General features: G+C 44.2%; 9 protein-coding genes across 13 annotated transcripts; 5 read left to right on the forward strand and 4 right to left on the reverse strand.

Annotated features, from left to right (window-relative positions):
- Positions 1-638: 638 nt before the first annotated feature.
- On the forward strand, positions 639-2,119 carry LOC110190617 (attacin-A). Its single transcript, XM_020961249.2, has 2 exons — positions 639-1,593; positions 1,654-2,119. The coding sequence occupies exons 1-2, from the start codon at positions 1,301-1,303 to the stop codon at positions 2,054-2,056; spliced, it is 696 nt and encodes a 231-aa protein (XP_020816908.2). The 5' UTR covers positions 639-1,300; the 3' UTR covers positions 2,057-2,119.
- A 682-nt stretch (positions 2,120-2,801) lies between these two features.
- Positions 2,802-4,446, forward strand: LOC110190539 (attacin-A-like). The gene is made up of 2 exons (XM_020961130.2): positions 2,802-3,902; positions 3,984-4,446. Exons 1-2 carry the CDS (start codon positions 3,598-3,600, stop codon positions 4,384-4,386), a joined length of 708 nt encoding a protein of 235 aa, XP_020816789.2. The 5' UTR covers positions 2,802-3,597; the 3' UTR covers positions 4,387-4,446.
- Positions 4,447-4,545: 99 nt separating this feature from the next.
- On the reverse strand, positions 4,546-7,385 carry Rpn6 (regulatory particle non-ATPase 6). Of its 4 annotated transcripts, none has more exons than XM_086828824.1 (5): positions 7,246-7,385; positions 6,054-6,419; positions 5,494-6,000; positions 5,217-5,429; positions 4,546-5,150 (listed from the first exon to the last, which is right to left on the reverse strand). In XM_086828824.1, the coding sequence occupies exons 2-5, from the start codon at positions 6,369-6,371 to the stop codon at positions 4,920-4,922; spliced, it is 1,269 nt and encodes a 422-aa protein (XP_086684950.1). In that variant the 5' UTR covers positions 6,372-6,419; positions 7,246-7,385; the 3' UTR covers positions 4,546-4,919. The 4 variants fall into 4 exon arrangements, with proteins under 4 accessions (XP_086684950.1, XP_086684949.1, XP_020816577.1 ...); XM_086828823.1 differs by having other exon boundaries at positions 6,054-6,655; positions 7,246-7,384; XM_020960918.2 differs by having other exon boundaries at positions 6,054-6,658; positions 7,246-7,377.
- Positions 6,933-7,797, forward strand: ave (sterile alpha motif domain-containing protein aveugle). Its single transcript, XM_020961364.2, has 2 exons — positions 6,933-7,204; positions 7,397-7,797. The coding sequence occupies exons 1-2, from the start codon at positions 7,052-7,054 to the stop codon at positions 7,565-7,567; spliced, it is 324 nt and encodes a 107-aa protein (XP_020817023.1). The 5' UTR covers positions 6,933-7,051; the 3' UTR covers positions 7,568-7,797.
- LOC110190345 (uncharacterized) lies at positions 7,669-10,286 on the reverse strand. Its single transcript, XM_020960786.2, has 2 exons — positions 8,334-10,286; positions 7,669-8,266 (listed from the first exon to the last, which is right to left on the reverse strand). The coding sequence occupies exons 1-2, from the start codon at positions 10,024-10,026 to the stop codon at positions 7,845-7,847; spliced, it is 2,115 nt and encodes a 704-aa protein (XP_020816445.2). The 5' UTR covers positions 10,027-10,286; the 3' UTR covers positions 7,669-7,844.
- A 584-nt stretch (positions 10,287-10,870) lies between these two features.
- Positions 10,871-11,438, forward strand: ND-B15 (NADH dehydrogenase (ubiquinone) B15 subunit). The gene is made up of 2 exons (XM_020950686.2): positions 10,871-11,056; positions 11,145-11,438. Exons 1-2 carry the CDS (start codon positions 10,928-10,930, stop codon positions 11,355-11,357), a joined length of 342 nt encoding a protein of 113 aa, XP_020806345.1. The 5' UTR covers positions 10,871-10,927; the 3' UTR covers positions 11,358-11,438.
- Trs31 (trafficking protein particle complex subunit 31) lies at positions 11,430-15,234 on the reverse strand. Its single transcript, XM_020950676.2, has 5 exons — positions 15,034-15,234; positions 12,939-13,156; positions 11,970-12,283; positions 11,604-11,913; positions 11,430-11,548 (listed from the first exon to the last, which is right to left on the reverse strand). The coding sequence occupies exons 3-5, from the start codon at positions 12,143-12,145 to the stop codon at positions 11,450-11,452; spliced, it is 585 nt and encodes a 194-aa protein (XP_020806335.2). The 5' UTR covers positions 12,146-12,283; positions 12,939-13,156; positions 15,034-15,234; the 3' UTR covers positions 11,430-11,449.
- On the forward strand, positions 13,705-18,426 carry GstS1 (Glutathione S transferase S1). Of its 2 annotated transcripts, none has more exons than XM_020950656.2 (5): positions 13,705-13,974; positions 16,544-16,839; positions 16,936-17,103; positions 17,174-17,316; positions 17,394-18,426. In XM_020950656.2, exons 2-5 carry the CDS (start codon positions 16,569-16,571, stop codon positions 17,559-17,561), a joined length of 750 nt encoding a protein of 249 aa, XP_020806315.1. In that variant the 5' UTR covers positions 13,705-13,974; positions 16,544-16,568; the 3' UTR covers positions 17,562-18,426. The 2 variants fall into 2 exon arrangements, with proteins under 2 accessions (XP_020806315.1, XP_020806324.1); XM_020950665.2 differs by lacking the exon at positions 13,705-13,974 and adding an exon at positions 14,151-14,567.
- An 81-nt stretch (positions 18,427-18,507) lies between these two features.
- LOC110179661 (enoyl-CoA hydratase domain-containing protein 3, mitochondrial) lies at positions 18,508-19,620 on the reverse strand. Its single transcript, XM_020947272.2, has 2 exons — positions 19,100-19,620; positions 18,508-19,040 (listed from the first exon to the last, which is right to left on the reverse strand). The coding sequence occupies exons 1-2, from the start codon at positions 19,576-19,578 to the stop codon at positions 18,662-18,664; spliced, it is 858 nt and encodes a 285-aa protein (XP_020802931.2). The 5' UTR covers positions 19,579-19,620; the 3' UTR covers positions 18,508-18,661.
- Between the last annotated feature and the right edge of the window lie 5 nt (positions 19,621-19,625).

Here is a 19,625-nt window from a genome sequence, read left to right on the forward strand (position 1 = left end):
GTATAGTTAAATGATATTGGTATAGCATAAGCCCCAAAATTATCACATAATTTATGCATGTAAACAAATTATTTGGGAATTTCATCAAATCAGCTGTGCTTCCCACAGAAGGTCAATTTGGTGTTTTCTCTAAATTAATCTTACTCAAGAAATACATTGTCAAGTTATTTTACACAGTATACATTAGATTCTAAGGGGATTCCTCTCTATTATCTGGGGTTGATTAGAGATGCCTAGCTCTGAAGCTGATAAGAACACATTACTGATTCCAACAGAAACCTTAAAAAAGTCACGTTTGAGAGAGAAATACATCTGGTGACCCGTGTGATTCACAAACTGGTTTCAAGGTAATAAATTCCAGTGGCCAGATGGCTAAATATCATGATGAATGGCTATCGAATATTGCAAAAAATTTCTCAAATCACCTAGTTATTAATTAGTATTTATTTAGTTATTACTCTCAAGTTGGAAAAATACTTTGGCTGATAATTCAAATCATTAGCTGAATGATAAAGGTAATGGTAAAGGTTAGCTGATTTTTTTGATTAATTGTTGTATTCTATTTGTATTTTATTAAAAATTTGTTATACAATGGGAGGAAATATTTTTTCAAAAAATTTCTTATTTTATTTTTAAAGGCATTATCTTATTTTCAGTGCAAACTTTCCGTTGACATTTCGAGTTAAAGTTTCCGGCTTTCCTCTCTCTGACTCTCTCTCGGCTTGAATCCTCTTTGACTGCTCCTGCGCAGAAAATTCAATTAGAATTCGGCTGAAACTTCACTCAATTCCTGCGGCTCTCTCTTCCACTCATTAACTGCATCCACCACCCGCCAGGATATCAGGATACTTCCCCCCTCGATACGTCTATACGTATATTGATAAAGCCTGACATCAAGTGATGGGGAATATGATAGCGAATCGCTTATAACTGTCAAACGTTGTCCTGCGCAAGATGACGAAGCGCTCCTCCGTCACAGGCCACAAAGGAGCCACTTGATGATGCCAGCCGAGTCCTGGGGCGGGGTTGAAATCCGCACAAAGGAGCAACAAGTGGTGTCAATGGGGCGCACAAAGAGGGAGGCGTCGAGGTCATATCGCTTGAGCACATGAACAACAAAAAGCCAAAGTAAATCACCCACCAAACTTGAGCGGGGAATTCCTAGCGGATAAGACAGCCAATCCCGAATTCCATCTCGGATTAAGCTTGTGAATCACCAGAAGAGCTCTCAAGTGGCTATAAAAGCGATTGATTAATCTCATTGGAACATCAATCCGCTCAAGCAATCCCAAGTAGCAACATGCAGAAGACAAGCACCTTAGTAGTCCTGGTCATCGTGGCTCTCTCTGCCATCACAGAAGCGGCTCCTGGAGCCAATGGATGGCATCCGTTACCGACATCACGTCCCATTCGCTTCCGCCGCCAAGTGTTGGGCGGATCCTTGAGCTCCAATCCCGCTGGTGGTGCCGATGCTCGCTTGGACCTCACCAAGGGTATTGGCAATCCCAAACACAATGTCGTAGGACAGCTCTTCGCTGCGGGAAACACGCAGTCGGGGCCGGTTACCACAGGTGGTACTTTGGCCTATAATAAGTGAGTAACTTAGAGATTTTGTGATTTAAAATTCCAAATACTCACCGCTTTCTATTGCAGCAATGGCCATGGTGCCTCTTTGACCAAAACCCATACGCCCGGAGTGAAGGATGTCTTCCAGCAGGAAGCCCATGCCAACCTCTTCAACAATGGCAGGCACAATCTGGACGCCAAGGTCTTCGCCTCACAGAACAAGCTGGCCAATGGCTTCCAGTTTCAGCGCAATGGAGCTGGTCTGGATTACTCTCACATTAATGGACATGGTGCTAGCATCACCCACAGCAATTTCCCTGGAATTGGAAAGCAACTGGGTGCTGAGGCTCGCGCCAACCTGTGGTCTTCGGCGGATCGTGCCACTCGCTTGGACCTGACAGGATCAGCCAACAAGTGGACAAGCGGACCCTTCGCCAACCAGAGGACTGATTTCGGAGCTGGCCTGGGATTGTCTCATCATTTCGGTTAAGCCAGTTCCTCCCATATTTATTTTAAATGTTAAATTATTTAAATAAAATATAAATTAAATATATATCCATATATCTAAATACAATTCGGGATTTTCAGACGGAACTCATATATCAGGTAAAACTATTTCTCTTAAAAAATGGTTTGTACTCTAGTAATGTTAATTTTCTTTTTAATTTCAATTTGATTTACAAGAACTGGAGTGTCTGCAAAACGGTCCTGTTTTCCAAGTAAAACATTTTTCGTGGACTTTTTACCATGATACCTTCAGAATTTAAATTCTGAGAAAACTATTCATTTACGACCATATAAATCATATATATTCTTGATCAGCATCAACAGCTAAGTCGACCTAGCCATGTTTGGTAGAAAGAAATTTTGTACCCATTTTTTCAAAATTTTTGAAATTGTCAAAAATTGGATAACAATTGCATTATTTTACATTTTAAATGAAGTATGCAGATTTATTAGCCTAATAAAAACTTGCACGGGACAGCTTTTCGAATTAAAATTAATGATTTTTTGGCTAAGTTATGAGATTTTTAAACTTTGATTTGTTGAACAAATTGTTATATAAAAATATAAATAATATCGACTCAAAAATGGTATTATAGTCTTAGTCAGAAGCTTCTAACGCTGTGAAGGAGTCATTTCCGACCCTATAAATATATATACTCTTGATCAGCATCAACAGGCGAACCTTTCTAGGCATGTAGGAAAGAAAATAAATTTTCGTCAAAATTGTGAAAAATTTACATATTTATTTATTTTTTTCAAATTGGTTATGCAGATTTATAAACCTATTAAAAACTGGCACAGAAATGATTTCCGAATGTAAATATATGAATTTTTGGCTTAGTTATGATTAATTAAAAGTTCCAACCTGCCTGCTTATTTTCTTGTTTAGTATAATTTGAACATATAGATAAAGAAAATTCAATTTAAAAAAAATAAAGGCCACCTTATCAAAATCTATTGCTGATTTTCCTCAGCAAGAAATGTATATTAAAAATATTAACATATGTATATTCGTATTTTAATAATTATGAGAGGGCACACGGGTGTATTGAAATAAATAAATAAAATTTAATTAAAATAAATAAATAACTAAATAAATAAAATCGTTTTTATATATCATCAAATTCCATTATAGTCCAAGTAATATTTATTTTTCTTTTAGTAGCACCTTATATTTACTTTCTAAAGCAGCTGAAATTTAAAACAAACCTTTTTCTTCATAAATAAATTAGGTATTAAATATAAATAACAATTGAAATTAATCAAAACAAAAAATTCACCAAGAATAAAAAGATTATAAGAAATAGAAGGTGAAAAGGTTGATTCCCTCGACCAACAAGCAAAAGTAAATCACCAACCAAACCTGAACGGGGATTTCCAAGCTGATAAGGCATCCAAGCCAAGACAGCGATGAGATGAATCTTGTGATTCACTAGAAAAGTTCTTCCCCAGAAAGCAGGGTATAAAAACGAATCTCCAGCTACCTTGGGACATCAGTCAGCTCCAGCAATCCCAACCAGCAACATGCAAAAAGCAACCATTTTAATCGTAGCCCTGGTGGCTCTCACCGCCATCGTTGAGGCAGCTCCGCAGACCTATCAGCATTTGGTGTATTATCCTCCTCCGCCTCCACCACCACGACCCATTCGTGTACGCCGCCAAGTGTTGGGCGGCTCCTTGAGCTCCAATCCCGCTGGTGGTGCCGACGCTCGCTTGGATCTCACCAAGGGCATTGGTAATCCCAACCACAATGTGGCAGGTCAGCTTTTCGCTGCTGGAAACACGCAATCGGGTCCAGTTACCACTGGTGGTACTTTGGCCTACAATAAGTGAGTATTTCCTTAGTCATTTATATTATTAAACATAATTATTCAACATTTTATTGACTTAAATTCTTGATTCGTTTGCAGCCATGGCCATGGTGCCTCTTTGACCAAAACCCATACCCCCGGAGTGAAGGATGTCTTCCAGCAGGAGGCCCATGCGAACCTTTTTAACAATGGCAGGCACAATCTGGACGCCAAGGTCTTCGCCTCGCAGAACAAGCTGGCCAATGGCTTCCAGTTCCAGCGCAACGGAGCTGGTCTGGATTATTCCCACATCAATGGACATGGTGCTAGCATAACCCACAGCAATTTCCCTGGAATTGGAAAGCAACTGGGTGCTGAGGCTCGCGCCAACCTGTGGTCTTCGGCGGATCGTGCCACTCGCTTGGACCTGACAGGATCAGCCAACAAGTGGACAAGCGGACCCTTCGCCAACCAGAGGACTGATTTCGGAGCTGGCCTGGGGTTGTCTCATCATTTCGGTTAAGACGAGACTCCTTGAATACTTGTAATAATTTATTAATAAAACTAAAACTTTAAAAATTAATTAACTAAAGGTGCATTTTTGAGTTAGTATTTTCAAGAACTTACCATTCAACAAAAACTGTTTAAATACTTGATCCAAAACAAGGATTACATTTTATACTTGTTTGTTTACGGTTTCCTGTTTTTTTTGATTCCATTTTATTATGTTGTTAATTGAATATTTCTGCTTATTATATCGCACTTGCGTAAACAATTCGATCCCACTCAATGATTAATAATTTTGCTTATGTTAGTTAATGGATTTTGTTTTACATTTTTATCATAATTGTTTTCTTGTTGTGGCTGTTTCTGCTGGTTTTCTGCAAATGCCACCATCGGTTTAATTTAGTTTTCACAGAAACATAAAACTTGTTTTGGCTTGGACTCGGCTTAAGAGTGGTGTTGTAGTTGTTGGAAAATACAAAAGAAAACTAAGAAAGTCTGCTAATTATGTTGATATCATGTGTGAATTGAATAGTGCTTCCTGCGCTCCGCTTACGACAGCTTCTTGGCCTTCTGATAGAGGGTGTCCACCACTTTGCCCATGCTCTGGATAGTTTCCAGCACTCGCTCATAGGTCTTATCGACGGGCGTCTCCTCGAACACAATCAGAACACCCTCACCCTGATCCAGTATACCGCTGAACTTCTTATCCAGAATCATTTGCGACAGTTTCTTTTCCACCTGCGGCATGGGCAACTGAATGCTCTCAGCCACATGGGCGACCTACGGTAAGCGAGGGAGAGAGGTTTACTGGCATTGCAGAGGAAACAATAATTGTTGCTCACTCACCTGCACACGGGAGTAGGGCTCAATGATGCGGCACAAGTTCTGCTCAAGCATGGTATCGTATAACGTGCCCAAATGTGCCTGAACAATAACATCCTCGGCCAGTTCCTTTTTGTACTCCTTAAGCGCAGTTTGGAAGTCAGCCAAAGAGCGTTTGTGAGAGGCCTCCGCTACAGACTTCATGGCATCCACATCGCGGCCTGAGTAGGTAATTGCCTATAAGAAAACATTTAAACGATTGCGATGAGATCTTTCAACTATATTTTCATATCTAACTTACCAGCTTTCCGCTGACAATCTGGTTGACATCGTCCGACTGTCCCAGCATGATCTTGCACAGCAACATGTATTTCAGCGAGGTCAGGGCCTTGACACTGTCCACGCTATCAAAGCCTTCGAAGGCCTCGTAGAAGTAGGAGAACGCTGTTTTGAAATCTCGCTCATCCGCCGCATGCAGGATGCCCGACTGCAGATCGAGAGCACCCTGGACCTTGGGCGGACAGTAGATGGCATTGGCCGTGGTCCGGGCCGATGTGAGGGCGGCCCTTGCCTTGGGCAAGTTACTCAGTGCGTGGTAGGTTTTGCTCTCGAGCAGCTGGACCTCCACCAGCAGATTCTTATCGTCCAACTTCTTCAGCTCTCGCAACAGCTGTGAGCCGAGGGACAAAGCCTCTGTATACAAAGCCGTGTCGAAATATAAGGCAATCAGACGAGCCTCCAGGGATTGGCGGAGGAAGGTGCGCTTCTCCTGCTTGGCCCATTCAATGCAGTCTTTACACAATTGAACCTGTGGCACAAAGACTTAGTAAAATTCTTTAAGGGAGCGCGAGAAGGACTCACCTCGATGCCGGTGCCTGCGTCCATGTCGAGGAACATGTCCACAAGCGAACGCACCAACTTTGCAGCCTTGGCCTTACTGATCGAGCTCAGGAACGGACGCGTCACCTTGATGAGATCGGCCAGCTCTTTGGCCTTGCCCTCCTGCTTGTAGAGCTCGCCCTGTTGCAGGATGCCCTGCTCCTTAATGCGGATGCGCTCCTCATCGTTCTCGGCGCCCTCCTGGTCTCGCACGATCTTATTCAGCAGCGAGCTGTCCTTCTCCTCGCGATTCACGCTGGACAAAGCCTGGGCACGCTCGAAAAGTGTAGCTCCGGCCATCTTGGGTCTTGGAATTTGGATGCGGATGTGGGGCGGTCAACACACGAACTTGCCAGGGAGTTACGTCTATCAATCAATTATCTATGCGCGTTTCCACTGAACCACTAGCCGTATTTCAATTTTTTCTTTGTTTTCGATTGGGTTTGAGTTGTAATTATTGCGTATTTACGAGATTTATTGCTGACTTTTTCACTTTCGGTCGTTGTTATTAAGCGCCAGTCACGATTAGAGCTGGTGCGCCTTCGATAGGTGTGTCAGGCGGCCATCGATAAACGTTGGAGCCCCTACTAATTGGTGATATCGATGTATCGATAAAGGTGCAACGGGCTTAATCGTGCCTTGCTAACTTAAGTATTTTTTAAGTGTTAAAAAGCTCATGTTTACCTTAATCCAAACTAATAAATAATAATTTTGCTACTAAAACTTAATTGATATAATGTCTTCTAACTGATCGTAAGGAAAAGAAGGAACACCCAAGAAAAATTTTAAATTAAAAATAATCTGTAACTAATTTCAACTGAAATAATTCACCACGATTTTAAGATGTTTCGATAGGAAAGTAACTACCACAAATCACGACATTCGACTTGCATATCGATAAGTTATTTCTCCCAGCCCTTGATTCTATCGAGTCTGGTTTGTTTTTCTTAAAAAATTCCAAATATTTAAAATAATTGTAAATGGGCGAAGAAACAAGCAATTCCACGCAAAATAAAACACGGACAAAGACCACGCGACCTAAGGCGGTTTACCTGTGGACAGTGAGCGATGTGCAAAAGTGGTACCGCCGCCACTGCGGCGAATACACCCAGTACGAGCAGCTCTTTGCCCAGGTGAGTGGGGAATCTCCTGGATTCCCTTTACCCTTACTTACCTTTCCTTAGGATTGCCGCTGCTTTGGAGCTGTTCGTTCATCTCCTGTGCCTCAATATACAATTGGGGAAAACACGAACGCTTGCTACATGAATTTAAGAACACCAAAAAAGCAACTGCCTACTGATCTGGCTTTGATTGCTTTTTTTCAGCACGACATTACGGGAAGAGCTCTGCTACGCATCACAGATTCCTCACTGCAGCGAATGGGCGTGTCGGATAACCGGGATCGAGAAGCCATTTGGAGAGAGATTGTTAAGCAACGACTCAAAACGGACATCATGGAAATCCGCGATATGGAGAGACTCAACATACATTCGTAATTGTGAGCTTTCTTTTCTAGCTAATTTTTGTTTTAGATGTAGAATAATTATTAAGTAAATTATAGTTCATATTCAGATTGATCTACAGGCTTAACCAAAACTTTCTTAATTCAAAATCCAAGACTAGTTCCATGTTTATTTATAGGAGATCCATTTCAGAGTATACTATACTTAAGACCATATTCGTTCATTTCACTGGAATTAATATCAATTCTTTGAGATCACTAAAAGAGATTGTTTTATATCAATCACTTAAAACAACTTGCACCACTACGGTCTAGCCGTCCTTCTCCTGCTTGGGGGTGACTAGTTGGACATCACTGTCCACCGGTTTTGTGGCCACGCTGGCTACTAAGCCAGCACCTGATCCTGCTACAGCTACACCGCCAGTACTGCTTGTTGTCGTGATGACTTTTGGCAACGAATTGGATGTGAGTATGTGCGGCATGGAGACGGTGCCATTGGCCATCGGCAGGGCGGTGGTAAAGAGCAATTTCGGTGGCTGAAGACGCTGAGTGGTGGAGGATGGCGAGGCCGCAGGTGCCGGCTGGTGCAGAAGGCTGGGCAAAAAGTTAAACAGACGCTCTCCCATGGACTTCTCCCAATCCAAACGTTCACGCTCCAGGGAGAGGCGATTGTGCTGGATCTCGTTGGCCTCGTTCTGGGCGTTCAGCAGCTGGCGTAGTAGGATTCTCATAGCTACAGGAGAGAGAGAGACATGTAATGAACTCTGGCTGAATTCTCTTTGTAGGTAAAATGTACTTACTTGTCATGTGTCGCTTGGACTGCAGCTCCTCCCTCGCCTTCTCGTGCGCCCTGCGAGTCTCTTCCTTCTCCAGCTGGATGTGCTGTTGGTGTTGTAAATGCTGCTGATGCTGGTGCTCTTGGTGGAGGCTCTGTTGGATCTTCTGCTGCTGCTGTTGCTGCACCGCCGCTTGAACTTGAGCCTGAGCCTGGGCGGCTGCCAGTGGCAAAGTGGCGGCTGACTTGCCCACGGCTGCAGCAGCTGCCGCTGCCTTAGCCTGCTCCGCATTGACCAGGACAAACTTGACTCCTGCCGGAGCGGTGGCCATCAGACCGGCGTTGCTCGGCTGTGCCGGTGCGGCAGCCGATCCACTGATCATCAGTCGGGCGCCCTGATTGATGGCACTCTGCAGTAACTGCAGCTGAGGAGCCGCCCCTGCCTTGGCCGTTGCGATAGGACTTGGTCCTCCAGCCACAGCCGGCAGCTTTGATTGCATGAGGAAGTTTGTGGGCACCAGTGAGATCTTACCCGCCTGCAGCTTATTGGCAGCCGTTCCGGAACTCTGCGTGACCGTGCAACTGCTGGCCGTGGTGGTGGTAATGCTGGCTGGTATGATGACATTGGCTCCAGTGAAGGGAAGCAGATTTGCGGGCTTATTTCGATGCAACATGTCCGCCAAAGTGGACGAAGAGCTGGAGCTTGGGGATTTCTCATTCGGCGAATCGTCGGAGGCATCCACATCGATCGGTTCTTCCTTGGGCACGGGCAGCAGCATACAGTCGTCGTCCTCCTCGGGCTCAGGCTCTGGCTCAGCTGATGCGGCCACAGCAGCCGGCACCTCCACCTCCTGAGCAGGCTCACTCTTAATGCAGGATGAAGCCAGAGCTTCGCCGATATCGACATCAACTTCAGCGGAGAGCTTGCGGCGCTTGTTAAAGGATTCATCATTCATATCGGAGTCGGCCTCCAGACAGCCAGCTTCTAAGTCCTTCCGAGGAGTTGTGTCCTTGTTTTTGGACACCAAAGCAGACAGCATCATGTCGTCCTCCTCGTTGTCGCTTTCGGAAAGCTCCTCACCGTTCTCCAAGCGACGCTTACGACGTTCGGCGTGCTCCTCGAGAGCTTGCTCCAGTTGGTACTTGAGAGAGGGAGCCGGGACTTCGTTGGGGCGAACGCTGAAGATGGGTCTAGTCATGATGGCATCCATTTCGGCAAAGTGCTTCCAACTCGGCTCGGAATCGCCAGTTAGCACGCCACACTCCTTGTCCTTCTTCAAACGATTGTAGAAGCACTTCAGATTCTTGATACGCGTGGTAATTTCTTCCGGCGAGCGATGGTAACCGTACTCCTGCATCTTGTTGGCTAGCTGGCAGATCACAGCGTGCTTCTTATGCGTGGTGATGAGCGTCCGCTGCAGCTTGGGATCGCCCCAGAGCTGAATCAGCAGCTTGGTTTCATCGGTGTCAAAGTTAGGATTGCGTCCCACGAAGCTGTGCTTTTTGGCGGAAGAGGAGGAGGAGCTTGGGCATGCATTTGGGGTGTTTGTGCCGCCTCCTCCATTGCTGCTGCTCGTGTTGTTCGTCGACGTTGGGGTTGACGGCGTGGAGGATGAGGAGGCCCCATTCGCCGCCTGAGCTGGCGTCGGAGCTGAATAATTGGCTGCCGCCGCCTCGGAGCGGCGCTTCTTGATCCGTGCACTCGACTTCAGGCTCATTCCGTGCAGTATCTGGAAATCGGAGAAGCTGAGACGCTGGGGAGCCCGGAGAGAAAATCAATACGTCCAGATACTCGAACGGAGCCACTGCCTCCTGCAACGTCTGCTGGTCAAGTGAAAAATGAGCCAGGCAAACCGCGCAACCGCGGGCAACCGAATGTAAGCACAAGCAATTTCAACCCCTAAACATCGGCTAAAAACAAACCCCTGGCCTCCCGCAGGAAAATCGGTGCTAAGCCAAGTGCATTTCCCACCCAACTAAGCAGAACCATGCGCGTTGGCTCACCAGTCAGCTCTCGCGCTCTCGTCCTCTCTCAGGCCGCTAGTTGGCATGCGCCAAGGGGGAGTTATTGATTACTAACCCCTAACCGGCACGGTTCTTGTTTAGCTTATTCGAAACCCCTAGGCTTTCCCTTAACATCCAAACGATTCGCAATTGGAAAATCTTCCCCTTTGTCCTGAAATCCTATTAGGGAGACCTGGTCCTGGCCGACGAACTAAGATGCTAACACGAGATCTGCGCATCACACTTTGTAGGTCATGCGCATTAAAACGCGTGTTCCACTTCAACCCCCATAAGACCTTAGACGCAACGAAGCAGCAGGCTTTATGGCAAACAGCAAATAAATTATAAACTAACTTGCCCAAGAACTTTCCTTTTGAAAACGAAGGGATCACCTGTAAAACAAGGATTCAAAGTAAACTGCGCAAAATAACGAAATATTTAAATTTAAAAGGCAACCACTTATCGATTATACTTTCTATCGATATTGACCAAACGATTCTTTTCACAGTTTTTAGTATATACCAGTATTTATTACTTACACTTTTCAAGCTGTCGGTCACACTTCTGTCGTCAGCTGTTGCAAATAAAAATCAAGTTTGACACAAAAATAAAAAAATGGTTGTGTCGAAAGAGGAGCAGGAGTTCATCAAGCGCAAGCATGAGCACACCCTGAAGCTGCGCAGCGAGTTCCTCAAGCAGAGCTCCAATCCCTACCGCCATGCCACCGGCGAGGGCGGCACCGTGGTAAGTGGAAGAACCAGCAATCCTCGGCTTGGTTATGTCATCACGCCTGGGATATGTGCTTTTAACTCAGCTTCCGTTTCCTTTTTAGTTCGATGCAGGATTGGCCCGCTTCCAGGCGATGCGCGTGTCAAACTACGAGCACTTCAAGCCCACGGGCAAGTCCTTCCGCACCGGCCTCTTTGCCGTGGTGCTTCCCATTGCCGTTTACGCCTGGGCCCTGAAGTCGGAGCGCGATGGACGCGAGGAGAAATACAGAAAGGGCGAAGTTGCCTACAAGGATCGCAGGTTCAAGTTCATCTAAACGATACATTTAAGTCATCTCCGAGTTATCTTCGATTTGTAGTGGAATTAAACAAAAAACAAACCAACCAGCTACGATTAACTTAGTATAATTTATTTCTCCTCCATCTGTTTGTCTCGGGCAATTACAAAGTCCTCGAACTTGACCATGTACGTAGTGCCCTTGTGCCAGTGGGCGGTAACCTTGCAGGGCTGCAAAAAGATGTGTATTAGAAACAATATTAAGTGGTATTGAAGGAAGACTTACGAAGCCGCAATGCGTGAGCACTGCCTCCACAATGCCAGCTGTGAAATTGGCACAGTTCAGCGATCCCTTATCCTTGGGTACACTTATGAAGGTATTAACTAGCGGCTCCTTCTCTATAATGTAATAGGTTCGCTCATCATCGTTGGCGTGCTCCAGCTTTTCCGCCTCCTTCCCAAAGAGATTCTTCCACACGGTGGTCTTAACAAAGAGCAGCATTTGTGTCAGTTTGGTCTCCCGCTTGGCACTGCGCTCCCGCACAAAATACAAGTCGATGATCCGGGTGCCCACGTCCTGGCCCAAGTCATGCAGCCTGAAAGAACACGTAATTCAGTGAAATAATGAGATAAACATGAAGAGTTCCCCCACCTTGATTGCAATTCGGGCACGGTAAACACTCTGCTCTGGGAATACTGAACAATCTCGCTAAAGAGCAGTGCGACAATGCTCTGGGAGACCTCCGTCTTGCCTTTAGAGAGCGGTCTATCCAGAATGTTGCTCCTGGGACGCATCGAGGAGATTTTCAGAGCCTCCAGCTTTTCCATTTCTGCGAAGTTATTTTCCAAAACAAAACAGGCGGACAGTGTTACCGTGGATGAGAAACAAAAAATACTAAATACTCGTAATACCAATAATGGAAACTAGGTGGGAAAGTTGCAAAATTGTTACGGCAGAGGTCGCCCCTGTAAAAACGAGTTAAAGAAATACGTTAGTTCTGATTAGTTTTAATCTTATTTCTTTTAGTGTATTGAATTTTTTATAAATACATAAGCTTTGAAAAAAATGATGCATTTAAATGTAAATAATCAATATATAATGAATGAGAGAATCAAAATGATTACATTACGCTTAAGTAAAGGTCTTTTACGTTACTATAGACCACAATTTTAAATTTAGAACTAAACTAAGTGCTTAAATCTCTATTTGCAAGACCTGACAACCCTGCGAAGTGAACCTGAGGCTGCCCACATAAACAAACATCTTAGGAGCACTCGAATTTCGTCGCCAGGCACCGACAGTGGGGATGGATCTAAGAAGCAAAGTCCCCCAGAGCCATCGCCACCGAATGTTGGCGTCTCGAATTTCCTGGCTTCGCCTATCGTTGATTTCCCATTAAGTGTTTATTGCAAATCAAGCATTTTGATATCTTTCATATGCACCGGAAATTCCAACAATTATAGATAGGATAATGATCGAGATATAGCAAAATGAATAATCTTTGACTAAAACTTTCCAAAATCGAATATAGGGATTATAATCTATTTATGGATACTAAACTTTCTCTATTAAAAAGTATTACACAATATAAAAAAAAGAAAATTAAGATTTTTTGTTTGCCTTTTGGGAGGTCCTGGGTTGGTTGGAGACTTCTTGCAGAGCACATCATTAGAGCCCGGATTCGTATTCTCTTGTAGTAAATGTGCAGTCTTTAGCACAATCCTGAACAACATAACTGGGACCTTCGATGTTCGATGGTCCTAGACCAATATCTATTGGTCGTCGTTTTAAAATAGTCATGAATCCTCAGTCCTTGTACCCACGTAATTTGTACGACGCTGAAGTTCGAAAGTAAAATGCTTAAATTAAATTTATATATTTGTATAACAAAACTAGACTTTCTAATATGCAGTAGTAATATATTTAATTTGTAAACAAAAACTGATTTGAAAATGTCAGTTTCTCTAAGGAAACTTTAGTAGGCGCAAGCCAAACTTCATAGACTAAATCTTCTCTATTTGGATTTCATTGTTTAAACTATCTTTAGAGCAAGCAGTCAACAAGCGTCTCCTACTAAAAGCCCCAGCAAATATTTACTACCTTATTTTTGCTACTATAATTGGTTTATAATTGAACTAAACTTGCGCCTGCCCAGAGAGAAGAGAAGCCCAGGTAAAGAGAGCAGGGCAGAGAGTAATCTTTGTAGACTTGGTTGCCCGGAATGCCAAATTAGGAAGCTTAGCTTGCTAGCATATTGCACTTAATCTATCTAAAGAGTGACTTGGCATCCATGGTGAACCAAATAACTGGTTAAATATGTTAACTAATTCATTAACTGCGTTTCCTTCCAACGCCCACATACTCATCCTCTCCTCTCCCTCTCCAGATTAACCGGCCGGCTTACATGTACGCACCAATACCAACATCGGTGAGAGTACCAGAGCGCAGAGGCAAAGTGCGATTGTGGAGGAGAGCGAACTTCATATAAAAGCAGCCCGGCCAGCCCGAAGAAAGCCACTTACGTACAATCGTTGCTGTGATCAGTGTGTGCAAGTGAGAGGTCTTGACCAGCGAGAGAGCGAGTCCCAGAGAGAGTGCTTAATTGGCAAACTGAACAACTGACGGACACACAGCTGTTTTTGGAATCTTTTCCGAGGTAAGCTAACTGCATCCTGGAAGCAGGAGGTCATCTAAACTTGTGGGATCCTTCGAAAGTGATTGAAAATAGTAAACACTCGCGAGTGCTTTTACAAACTATGGTAGCCTGTTGGGGCGCTTCCGAAATGACTGGAATTTAGTATAAAAAATAATAAGATTCTCCTTAAAAGTGATGTAATTTACGCATTCGGCCAACAACAAAACATCGGTCTTACTCTTGCCAAAAATTGGGAAATGCTTTTTCGAACTTCGGAAACGTAGGCGAATCCGAAATCGGAAAGCAGTTCTAAAATTACACACAATGGCTTTTTGGTTTTTTGGCTTCGGCTTCGATCGTTTGATTGATTTTTGGGTCAATCGATTCGAAACCGAAAAGTTTTGAACTCGTTTCACAGCCTCGCAGTTCGCGCAGATCACTCGCTTCACTCGCCTCACTCGCAAGCAAATATGTGAAGGACAACGACGCGAGCTCTGCTTCTTCCTGCTCAGAACCGAATACCGATCAGATCGGCAAAGTTATAGAAAAGATATAGAAACGACCGACGCACCGCCGTCGACTGTGGAGTGCGTGAACGTATTTCGAAGCGTGAGGTAGTCGAATCGGAATTATCTCGTGTCTAGTGTGTAATGTGTGTTGGAACCTTCTCTTATCGAAACGCAGGCGGCTTATATAACCCCAAACCGATAATACCTTGCCGAAAAAAAAGAATATAAATTCCAATTGAAAAGAGTCGAGACAAGCAAACAAACAGTAATTTCTCGAACTGATAATGGCCAGTGAACGAATCAAATCGAATCGAGATGAGGGGTCTGAGACTAAAAATATGAATTCCATCAGTGATAAGCCCGATGGCCCCCCAGTTCATCTCTAATCGAAACACAGACAAAACTTGCCCATATGGCCGGGTGCACGTGAATCTATTTGCTCCCCAGATGCCCAAAGTACCCATTGACGCACACGGGTCCTTGACCCATTGCGACCTCTGACTTTTCCCATGGATCAGATTGGATAATCTCTTGTCTAACCTTTCCCACGTCTAAAGTGAAACCATTTTACCTCGATTTCGTAGTGCCAGATCAAAGAGCCAAAATAGATCAGCAAATTGAAATTAAATTAAATCATGACACCGAAAAACACAGACGACACAGACCAAATTAAATTCAATTGAAGCTGTCACGGGGCAGCAACAACAAGTGCGAGGGTAGAAACGAAGAGAGCGCTCTATAATAGAGCCGAAGAAAAGCAATACGAAAAGTCAAATCGATTGCTGCAATTTGAGACTCTCTCCGAAGAAATCGAAAATTGCAGCGGAAGAGCGACCAATCAGCCATTACTTTCGGGTGGGGGACTGAAGGGTGAGAATCTTGGTGACTGACTGGGCGCCCTGCCAAAATGTGCCAGCGATGCATGGCAAAGGCAGAGAGCGATACGAAGGTACCTGCATATATTGAACCAAAAACTGGTTTACGTTCCACTTGGCATCCAATGCAGAAGAAGGATGACGATCCTATCCCAATCCCACATTTAAAACTTTTGCTGACACAAGAAAAAAAAAGTTCAGTTACAAACAAATTTAAATAAAAAAGCGTATATGTAGGCGGGACCTGAGTATTCGTTTTCCAGAAGAAAGCAAACTAGATACTAATTAGAGCAAGAATTTGAATGCCACTGCCTCGTTAAATAATTTTTATAACAGAAATTCTTAAATATTATTATGGAAATCATGAAGACAGTACCCCAGAAATAATTCGAATTGATTTTTTGCATGTGTAGAGCAGAGTCGAGAAGTGTCGAGTACAATGGAGAGGAGGGGCGCTCTGCTCTCGAACCCCTTTCCTCCAGAGCGCCACCCACCTTTGGCGTTTCTTCCAGCAGCGCCAACGCCCCGAAAGATATCGAGACAGACAGCGAAAGACAGAAAAGGGGAAAAGTGGTTGTGATATGTGCGTGGGTGTGTTGTTGTCTGTGGGACAATCAATGCACTTCCGCTCGGATCTATAGGGAAATATTCATACATATATTTGCAAATAAGTACGGTTCCCGATATATATATTGCAGTTTTATGGTAATTATCTTTTCTGTCAGCTCTTGCCTTGGGGCGAGCTCGCTTGATTTATTTGCTGGATTCTTGAGCAGAAACCAAATATGGCGAGCAAATAAAAAATTGTGCAAAGCAAGCTTATCTCATTGAGATCTAAACTACAAGATTTGTCGGTTTTCATCAAGGAGAGATACTGGAGATTCTTTAAGACCTCCTTGGCTGCTTTATCGGACTAAACAAAATCGTATAAGTTGGCCGAAGCTTTAATTATCCTTATCGCTCACGCATAATCTGACCCACTTCAGCACCAGTTACAAACATTCATACAACACGTTTTTCTTATCACAAAAAACGGGAATATCGACTGATAAGAGGGGTTCAAATATCGAAACAAACATAAACAATTACTTGGGGAAAAAAGGCGAAATCAATTCGAAACTATTTCGCCATGAAATGAAATTATACTAGTATACCTCTTGATCGATTAATAGTAACCAGTAACCTTGCATCTTTGTTACCTTGCAGGGAATTGCATTGAGTTAGCGCAGAGATGGCCGATGAAGCACAAGCACCACCAGCGGAGGGCGCACCACCAGCCGAGGGCGAGGCACCACCACCCGCCGAGGGAGCCGAGGGTGCCGTCGAGGGCGGAGAGGCTGCCCCACCGGCAGAGCCCGCCGAGCCGATCAAGCACAGCTACACGCTCTTCTACTTCAACGTGAAGGCGTTGGCCGAGCCACTGCGCTACCTGTTCGCCTACGGTGGCATTGAGTACGAGGATGTCCGCGTCACCCGCGACGAGTGGCCAGCTCTGAAGCCAAGTAAGTGTGACAGTCCAGCAGCAGAATCTCCCTGCAAAGTAGTATTTAAATATCAATAAGTCTAAACTTAAACGCCATTTACTTTTCTTATGCTAGCTATGCCCATGGGTCAGATGCCCGTGCTGGAGGTGGACGGCAAGCGTGTGCACCAGAGCATCTCGATGGCTCGCTTCCTGGCCAAGACCGTTGGCCTGTGCGGTGCCACTCCCTGGGAGGATCTGCAGGTGGACATCGTTGTGGACACCATTAACGACTTCCGTCTAAGTAGCGAACAATGTGTGCCTCAGTTTCATGTTCAGTGTCCTTGATTAACTCTGGAATTTTTAATGTATAGAAATTGCAGTCGTCTCGTACGAGCCCGAGGACGAGATCAAGGAGAAGAAGTTGGTCACCCTGAATGCGGAGGTCATTCCATTCTACCTGGAGAAGCTCGAGCAGACCGTCAAGGACAACGACGGTCACTTGGCTCTGGGCAAGGTCAGTTTCCTGGAAACAAATTTAATCAAGTTAATGTTGCTAAATGTATTAAATATATTGGAATTTTCTATCCACAGCTGACCTGGGCCGATGTCTACTTCGCAGGCATCACCGACTACATGAACTACATGGTCAAGCGCGATCTGCTGGAACCTTATCCGGCTCTGCGCGGTGTCGTTGATGCCATCAACGCTTTGGAGCCCATCAAGGCCTGGATCGAGAAGCGCCCCGTCACCGAGGTTTAAGTTCCGGAACGATGGAGCTGGGGAGAAGGGAAACCATTAGACATACACCCAAACCCGCACTGCAGACATGAACACCAATCCATACATCTGTACACACATTTTGTTCCTTTATGCGGGTAGATTCGAGGAGCAGCGGACCTTTGCACGGGGTCATAATCGCGTAGGAGTAGAAGTTTAGCACGTGTCACTACTACAGACAAGTCGTATTTAATTTTATTTTCATGCCTATATATAATTCTCTTTGCATGGCGCTATATATATATATTTCTATTTGGGATCCTCAGCGGATCGCCGTTCGTTTGGTTCTTAAGAAAAACAAATGATAATGATAATACTTATTGCACAGTTTATAATATCCTTTGGCATACCTTTAGCACATACATTTAGCGCAGCTATGCAGACGCTGACTATAGCTATATATATACAAAATCTACGAGTGGTTCATCTTTTAGGCGTAAATTCTATTATATTTAACTAATTGCAAGGAGCTCAACCAGAATATTTAAAGCAATTACAAAATTATTTAAATTTTTTGTTCTTATCACACGTTATCGCGTCGGCCCCAGGAATTTTCTTCGTCTTATATAGTTTCCCGCTTAAAGTAAATCTCAAGAAAGAAAGACTCAACTCAATAGAACCGGATGCTATTAAAATTAAAACAAAAATCAAAAACAATTGGGAAATGCTGTAACAACAACAGACGTTAACTGCCAAAATTTCAAATGCACGCAAAATCACACATTACATCACATACATTATACACTTTATTTATGCAAATTTGTAATTGTATTTTTTAAATATTTTCACACAACACTTTTAAATAAACTAAACACCTAAAAAAGGAATGAGCACTTTTCAAAAGCAACTCGAGAACTCGTTTTAATTACAATTTGTCCTGTGGCAGAACTAAAAGCATGAAAAGTTGAGATTAAAAAGCTCTGGGGTGTCATGTTCTAAGGTATATTTAACTTTTCAAAGACGTTTTTATTTCTTGGTCGAAAGTGAATCATTTAAAAGATAGAAGATAACAACATATTACAACTATAAATGCACAATTGGTCCGTTTGGTCAAACAGATTCACAACTAAAGCTCCGATCGATTACTGATGTTTCCAGCTAGGTGGCCGCTTCTCAAAGAAGCTTGCAATGCCCTCTTTGGTGTCGTCCAATTGGAAGTTCTCGCACATCTTGGCCTGGGCCGCTGCATAGGCTTCCTTCTGGGACATGGCCAACTGTTTATAGTAAAACTCCTTGCCCAAAGCAATTACAGCCCGGCTCTTTGCCTTGATCGCACCAGTAATCTCATCAATTTCCCTTTCCAGCTCCTCGGCTGGCACCGCTTTGGTGGCCAATCCCGAGATAAAGGCTTCCTCGCCGCTGATAGGCAGACCTGTCATCAGCATAAAAGCTGATTTTGGTCGGGACATAATGCGAGCTATGGCAACGCCAGGAGTGGAACAGAAAACTCCCACACCGGCTCTACAATTGAGGTTGGATTTGATGGTTAATAGTTTCTAATCGAGATCCCTAAAGCTTACCCAGGCGTGGAGAACTTGCTGGTTTTGGAGCAGATAACCATGTCACAGGACACAACCAGTTGGCAGCCAGCAGCGGCAGCATATCCGTTAACCTTTCCTATCACAGGCACAGGCAGTTGTTGGATATCATTGATAATGTCGGTGAGCTTCTGGAACACACACGCCTGGATCTTTGGATCGTTATGCAGCTCCTTGAGGTTGTGACCAGCTGACCAGACTTTTCCCTGGGCTCCCAACACAACACATCTCAGATCCACACTGTCCCTATCCCTCAGTAAAGCCTCCTGTAGGGCAGACATCATCTCCAGCGACAAAGAGTTCAGGGTTTTTGGGTGATTCAGAGTTATCTCCCGCACACCATTCTGCTCCTTGACCAAGACCAGGTCAGTGGATTCAGTGCTAGCAAAACGGAATACCTGTTGCCCGGCACCTGTTGCATATTTTGATATATTTCTCGAGCTTTGCAAGACACGCAACATTTTGTGTTTTGATTTTGGCCAGCAGTGTTGAAAAATGCCACCGAGCA

This window comes from Drosophila serrata, unplaced genomic scaffold (assembly GCF_035046125.1).
Source record: "Drosophila serrata isolate PLE 108 unplaced genomic scaffold, ASM3504612v1 contig_184, whole genome shotgun sequence".
NCBI classification, from domain to species: Eukaryota; Metazoa; Arthropoda; class Insecta; order Diptera; family Drosophilidae; genus Drosophila; species Drosophila serrata.